Source organism: Pterocles gutturalis, unplaced genomic scaffold (assembly GCF_000699245.1).
Source record: "Pterocles gutturalis isolate BGI_N339 unplaced genomic scaffold, ASM69924v1 scaffold16643, whole genome shotgun sequence".
NCBI lineage: Eukaryota > Metazoa > Chordata > Aves > Pterocliformes > Pteroclidae > Pterocles > Pterocles gutturalis.
In genome coordinates, this window is record NW_010118418.1 from 337 (window position 1) to 8,145 (window position 7,809).

The 7,809-nt window shown below is 43.2% G+C and overlaps 1 protein-coding gene across 1 annotated transcript; it reads right to left on the minus strand.

The window, feature by feature from the left end:
- Positions 1-2,385: 2,385 nt before the first annotated feature.
- LOC104463747 (killer cell lectin-like receptor subfamily F member 1) lies at positions 2,386-7,346 on the minus strand (the record flags this gene model as incomplete). The annotated part of the gene is made up of 6 exons (XM_010076199.1): positions 7,274-7,346; positions 6,075-6,173; positions 5,124-5,264; positions 3,988-4,139; positions 3,158-3,270; positions 2,386-2,486 (listed from the first exon to the last, which is right to left on the minus strand). Coding segments are annotated over exons 1-6 (679 nt in total), but the record flags the coding sequence as incomplete, so codon positions are not given.
- Positions 7,347-7,809: the final 463 nt, after the last annotated feature.

The window sequence follows — 7,809 nt, forward strand, 5'->3', positions numbered from 1 at the left end:
CCCTTCCAACCCAAACCATTCTATGATTCTATGATTTTATTATTCTACGATTAACCACAGCCCTCCATACAGACACTAGATATCTAGCGCAGGGAAACTGCAGCTGCCTTTAATTATGTGTATCTTAGCAAAGATGAGAATTAACCACAGCCCTCCATACGGACACTAGACATCTAGCGCAGGGAAACTGCAGCTGCTTTTAATTATGTGTATCTTAGCAAAGATGAGATAAAGGCTCTACATTTCAAAAGCCACATTGGACTTATTTCTCTCTCTCATTGGTAATAAGGACTTTAATTCCAATTTTCATTTTTTGTTAGAGTAGCACCGTGGCTTTAATGTTAGGTTTTGTTTTGTGGGGTTTTTTCTTCTTCCAAACACATGTAACCCCACATGGCTAACGTAAAAGTACATAAAATTATAGTAAAACTCTGGAAACTCAGAAACTCTCCCTGACTGGCCCCGAAAGGGCCTTGAGGTCCCTTCTGCTATAAATTATTGCATCATTCTATGAAATGAGGTAAGAATTCAGCTTCTTATTGTGGAAAGCACACCGTATTGTGGAAAGCTAACTTCAGGGGCATTTGAAGAGATCTTACCTGAGATTGAATTATAGTGGGCAAAATGAACATTTACTTAAGAAACCCTGTCTGTAAACACAGAGAAGTAGATTTTACACCTTTGCGAGATAGCTGTATGAAAGTGTGAGAGTGCTTTGCCCCAAAGTCTGAGAATATGAGACTAGAGATTCAGAGAAGGGGGACCAACTATTAAGCTTTCTCAGTATTAGCTTTCGCATCAGAAGTGTTTGATACTTTTTTCAATGAAAAAGTTGGTTCAGTTACCAGCTGAATTGTTCAATCTCTCATGTAGGTAAGACTCGGATGTCCCATCCAGGAGATGGGACAGGGCTGGAGGCAGGTATGTCTTTGACAGAGCTCAGGCAGAGGCTGAAGACCCAGTGAGTCTCAGGAGGAGAGTCTGGTGAGAACACTTAAGGCCTATTAGAGTGCTCAGGGCCCTGGCAATACCCAAGAGGAGGTACATGATTTGCAAACAGACAGAAAACATTATTGTTACATCTCCACTTCCATTGTCCCCTATGTTATTTTTTTAATTTCCCTGTTCACACATCACTTGGTTTCCTCACCGTTGCAATACAAGTCACTGGAAATATCTCAGTAATGTTGCAAACATTTGCCTTGCATTTGTCACTCTGATTTTAAAGACACAGGCTAGCTACAGATCTGGAGGAGTTATTAACCTTTATTAGACTAAGGTGTTTTTAAAATCTGAAACAAATGATGTGTTTCATTTCTTAAAAATCAATTCATGACATTTGTACTTTTTTTTCAAATATATTAATCTAATAAAGGCACTAAGCCCAACTGTTCTTAGTATTTTTGTATTCTAGATCCAGAAATAGGGTATATCCATAACACTTTGATGCCCAAGTAATGTATTTACTGAGTGCACCCACAGGCATTAATTTCACCAGCATTTAGCTTCAGTATCTCATCATCATACCTTCCAGGCAGTTACTGTGGTTCCACATTAAAGAATTTGCAATGTAAAGGGATAAAATATAGTTGGAAATGCAGGCTATCATCTAATTTCCTTGCACTGCAATGTTGACCTGTGGTCCAAGCCCCTTCCCTACTTAAGAGCTTGCTTTTGGATCTCAAGGTTCAGCATCAGAAGAAGATGGGAACCATCACCTTATTAACCACAAATGCTATGAGTCACTTGTGACCTAGTATCTGTATAACCAGTAGCTGTTCAGGTCAGCTCTGAATAAGTCTAAGACACTGCCTAATAAATGCATTTTTCCCAGCCCTCAAGTGGCTTCTCTAAGTCGCAATTAGACTACAAGGAAAAAACCCCCAAACTTCAGAAAACACTAAAATATTGTAACCCAAATAAAAAAATGCCTCAGCTCAGCAGTGCCTGACTGAGGGATATGTACGACAGCAGCAGGCTCCAAGACACTCTTCAGCCCCCGCAGGTAGCATCTTTCCTACACGTCATGCAGTTCATGTGCACAGCGCTCATTCTCACCAATGCCTCTTTTCCCCTGCCCATTCCTAGAGGCAGCTACTGCCAACATCTGTCCACAGAAAAGCTCGGCACCCCCAAATCCACACATGCTGACTTGCAGTCCTACTGCATGACCTTCACACTGACACCTGGCAACCTCAGAGTTCCCTGTTTGCGTCAGACCAAGTCCTAGGGAGCACAGAACAGCGAAATGCACGTTTCTGTGCAAGTCTCAAAATTATTTACATCACATGTTTTTTTATCAGTGAAATAGGTCTTCAGACAAAAAGCTAGGCCTGTTGTTTGACAATTTGGCTCAGAGCACCAACAAAGTTGCATTCTTCTTACAGATCCACTTCTTGAAAGTCTGGCAGTTATCTGCTTGGATCATGTTTTTTCTTCTGTATACAGCACAGTTCTTGTCAGTCTCCATTCTATTAATAGCTATCCTGTTGAGAGAGCAAAAGGCATGCAAATGAGTTGTCAGCTTTAAATTCAGTACTGGATAAAAAATCTGAACAATATCATGAGTGAGGGTTTTGGGTGACGCCCATTTGGTAACCCACTGAAACACAGTTCCTCACCAGCTATGCACAGGTGGGATGGGCACCCGCAACAGAGACTGCTGGCTGCTGAGGGATGGAAGCTCAGGAACATTAGTGTGGGAAGGATGAGAAAACCTCCCCACGCGGCCACAATGCTGAACTATAAGTGGTTAAGAGGGAGGGGAAGGACCCTTCAGCTGCACAGATCCCAGCACCCATGCTAGGTGACAGGCATCACATTCAACAGAGGCGGTCACCACATGGTCTGTAAAGTGAGAGAGTTTGTTGACAGTTATTTCCGTGGGAGAAGTGTGTATTCATGTCCCTCTGCATTAAGACATACATGAACTGTGACTTTGTTTGGTCTTGCAGGCAGAAAACAAATCTGTTTCCAAAGGTGCCCAGCAGGAACCAGTTAACCTGGAACTGGCTGTGAAACAGACCCTGAGCAGGTGCCTGAGGCTGCAGGACTAGATCTGTGCCTTGCAAAATTAGCTTGGATTCAGATCTGTATTTCTGTGCAGAGTACCATAATTTTGCTATTGCCAAAGACACGTCCCTCCACAAATCATCACCTGTTTTCTTTTACTCCATAATCTTCAGCTGAACTCCATTGTTTCTTCGTGTCTTGATTCTTCAACCCAATCCAGATATATTTGGTATCTTTCTCTACATTGTCTATAAATTCCTGTGGAACAAGTAGAAGCATGTTACCCAACAGCAGAGCTTTCCTGCTATGCTCAGGTCGCTGTCCTGCCTCATGCCCAGCTTTTCATGTAGTCCCTCACATGGAGAGCAAGGGCAGGGATCCAGCTGTGTCAAAGCAGCTGGGCGTTATAACAGCCCATACACGGGACCAGCCACAGACTTCTGGTTGAGGCTGGTGCTCAGGCTGACTGTCTTCCTGGCAGCTGTCAAAAAAAAAACCCCTCAGTGATGCTCCTCACCCTAATGAGCCAGGTTGCTAAACCTGGTCTTTAAGGTAAAAGAGCTGTTCTTCAGGGAACAATGAATTTCTCAGAAGAGCCATTCAGTGATACCTTCCTATTCATTTTCCCAAAGGAAAATGAGGAGGTTTGGCTGTTTGAATTTCTATTTAGTGGTTGAATCAGACCTTTCTTCCCAGTGCCAAGTAATGGAAATGGGTGGGACATTCCCAGCATTTCCTTCTCCCAGTCAAAACTACTCTGACTTCCACACTTTCATCTCTTGTGCTTCTACTTTTCAGCTTGACTCTTGACGCTCTCAAAACAAGTTCCTGTGTGTGGAGAGTCAGATGCTCTGCACTTGATGGGGCTCCTGCTTGCCTTCGTGTATACCTGACATCTGGGCTATATTCACTTAGTGAAATGTTTGGCTAAGGCAGATGCCTGTCGCACAATTTTAGGGCTGCTGCAAGACTCACCATCTCAATTTCATCTTCAATGACAAGAAGCTGGGATTTCCTGGCCAGACAGTTTCTCTGGCTGTCTTCCCAGCTTACAGCCTCCTTGGAGAAGTAGTAACATCTCCCCCTGTGCAGTTGCCACCCAGGAGGACACAGCTTGCATGTTGCTCCTGTGGGTGGAGAGAGAGAATCAGTAGCTCGCACTGTGACTCGTTCTAGTTGCCTTGCAGCGTTTTATGTTCATGGGCCTGGCTGGCTGGTCCAAAAGCAGCCAGTCCCGACTCTCAAGCATGTGTTTGCTGGGTGTGGAGAGAGGTGTGAAGGCTCCAGTGTCGCCCCTCTTCTCAGCTTCCCATTCCCTTGCCATGGTGCTACGCACATAATTGGGCTCTCCAGCTCCCTGTGCACCTGCCCCATAGAGAGCACTGGGAGGACCTAGAGAGCTTTTTGTCCTCCCACATACAGCCCTTGTGAGAAGACACCACGCAATGCGATGCGATGTGGAGTGTGTGGATTTGACACGATGTGACCAGAAAGCACAGGCACTTGGATGATGTCCAAACTATGTCTATGGAGCTGGAGAAGGAGTGTTAAACAAGGGGAACATGTCTATTCCCAGGTCTACTTCACATTTCACACAGAGCATCTAGGAGGAATATTCCCCCACATTTTCCGTCTTGGCTTCCCCTAATGTTTCAAAGTGACATCATTACAATCAGTACTTAGAAAAGCATTAGTATTTGACAAAAAATAATAGATCCACAATAAAAAGACCAGGTAAGCCTTCCCCTGCCTGATCCTTCCAAAAGGATGGGAAAGCTAAACTCCCTCCCCCTCTTTGCAAACAATTATTGTCTGGAAAGTGTTGTCCAGGATATGGGGAGGATCTACAATATATGGCCTTTCTAACAGCAGTTCCTGTCAGAAATAAATATAAAGAAAGTACCAGAAACTATACCAGAAGATGAGCAAAACTGTTGTCATTAAAATGTTAGTTTAGATCCTGTCATCACTTCTGTGCAGGAACACCATGCTCCCTGGGTAGTACTGGTGAGTTCCCAGAAACTGCAGGGTGTCATAGAAATGGGAACAAAGACAAGAAAAGCGTGCACATAAAATGTCCTCTATGCTGTGAAAGGACTAACTTTCCTCACCCTGTCCATCTTCACACAGTTCCTCCATGAGCCATTTCAGGAGCACCACCGAGACAGTCTTCTCTGAAGAAATATTATTGCCAGTGCTATTTAGACCACACTGGGGCAAACTTTCTGATTTTCCTGCTCTGCCCTTCAAAACTTGAACAACAACAACAAAAAAAGAGATGATGGTTAATAACAGGGTCAAGGAAATGTAGTCTCTGTATCCAGTGTTATACTGGGGATGTGAGGGGGTGTGTGTGTGTATGCGTTGGAGGGGGTATACACCCTCAGTTATAAGCATACTCCGTGAGTATAACTGTCTGGCAAAGGGTGTAGCTGCTGAATAATATGGACAGTACAGGCAAACAATATGAGTTTGTAATTTTTTATAGTTTTATATATAAAGAATACACAACAGTTTGGTGAGATTTTAGGGAGGGTTGGGAGGTACGTGTGTTTTCTGAAGTTTTTCAAGATTGTTTTCTCTTAGGAAATTAGTATCTTCACTGGAACAGTTCTCATATAAGTGGAGCACGCTGTGGATTATATCATGAGTACCAGAGAAGTCTGATTAAATGAAATGACCTGAAGTCTGATTTTCACTTGTTCAAACCTACAAAGTAATGAAGTGAAATGGTCTCAAAGTAGCATCATAGATACAACTTCTAAGTCAGGAACACCATATGTTTTGACTGTCATAATGATTTGAAATCTGCTTCTACAGCCTTTCAGCATCACTGATGACACAAGGTAGACTGCAGCAGCTCCACTTCGTCTGTGCTATATATGTTAAATGACAGGTAGCAAATGTTCCAATTGGAATGCTACATTTATTTTTCTGTATTTTTGTATAATTTGACACCTTTAATGCAACATGAAGGGAATTTTTCTTTTGGCATCGCTCTGCTTGTGAGGCTTAACCATGTCTGCCATGAAGAGATGAAGCAGATGGTAAGATCTACTCACGTTGCTTGGTTAGTACGGCTATGACACCTAGCAGGACGAGCACAAGGACTCCCAGGACCAGCGCCACGTAGAACCCAGCTGAGTGCCTATGTTGGGAGCCTGGAGGGAGGCAGGAGGAAGAGTGGCTTAAGGTCTTTGCACATATTAAAATTAACACTGCCTTTATGTATGCTAGTTTCTGCTGTTTGATGTGGGGACATTTTACTTATTAAAACTTTGCATCCATTTTGCATACATGAAAGTGAAATCGAAATATCATTTTGTCAGATAAAGCAAGTGATTTCCAATCAATCATTCCATTAAGAATTCTCTTTTTCTCCTTTGAGTTAATTTTTTCAAGTGTTGCCTCTTCCTACCTACCCACCCGCACCCTGCAAGGCCCTGCAAAGTATCAGGGATGGTCTGTGGTATGTTCTTCCCCTCTGGTCACACTCTCCTGTGTTACTGTGCCTGTCATGTGGCTGAAAGCTAACTTACCTGAATGCACAGAAAAGGCAAAAAATCACATGCTGACACCATAGCACACGGAAGTACATCCGACCAAGCATCTCTCCAGCCATTTGGCATTCATCAGCTTGTGAGAGTGAAACAGGGAGAGGCAGGCCCCAAGGAAATTTGGGGTCAAGGTGTCATTTCCACAAGCCACAGGGTTGCACTTTCATAGCTGCTGTCTTCCTGCCCTTGCCTGCGTGAGAAGAGCAACTGCCACATTCTCTAGCTGCCTGAGATGTATTTTGTAATGTCCCTTTCCAGCTCACAAAATTCTGTGGTCCTGACCTTGTCTGGCGTACGTCCTTCAGTACAGAGAGGGTGGCAGTCATCAGTGCACTGACTGCACCTAGAGAGCTGTGTATTACGCTACTTCCAAAGCCAAGTGTGTCCCTGTGACTGTTCCTGCAGAGACCCTGTCAGGACGGTTCCTAAAAAACAATGTGGAATTTTACTTTCCTTTGCTAAGTTTTCAATGTAGGACATGAAGGCATTTTTTTAAAATTCTTTGGAAAATCTATCTCAATATTGTTTTTATAAGGAAACTGTATAACCTAAGAACCCAGCAAAAAAAATGTATGGAATGATAACATCAGTTCTTTATTACAAGATTGTATGTGTAGACTCTTGATAACAGGTTTTACTCTTTGGTAATAGGAAAGATTAAAACTATAATTAGTAACCAACAACCAAACAAAATAGCACACTACCAGAAGCGGAAGTCTCTGATCTGCAGCTCTCTTTGGGTTTCGGCTTCACGCGCAGCTCAGCATATGTGATCATGTTTCCTGTAAGGAGTAGGGAAATGCTGACATTTGTGGTTGTACAAGCCATTAAGTGGAGAAACAATAAAGAATTACATAGAAGACCAAGTCTGTATAAAAAGGGGCACGTGTTTCCAGAGCTGCTAGTTCAGCTTTTTTTTTTTTTTTTTTTTTTAAGAAACAACAGGCATGATGATGACTTATCATTTCCTGCTGCTGTCAGGAAGTAACTAAAAGCCTCCTCCATAATCTTTGTTTGAACTACTTGGGTCCTGTGTGGCTGGACCAGGAGGCAGACAGACAGACTGAAGGATGGGTAAGACCTGGGAACTATCCATAGCAAACCTCTTATTTGTTATTAAGCCATCTCAGGAGGTGTCATAGGGGCTTAAGGGGCACCAGAGCTGTGGTTGCTTCACGAAGCAGAGAGACCTCAGAGGGAAAAATGCCACTCAGAGAAATGCTTCTGCAGCAAGGTCATT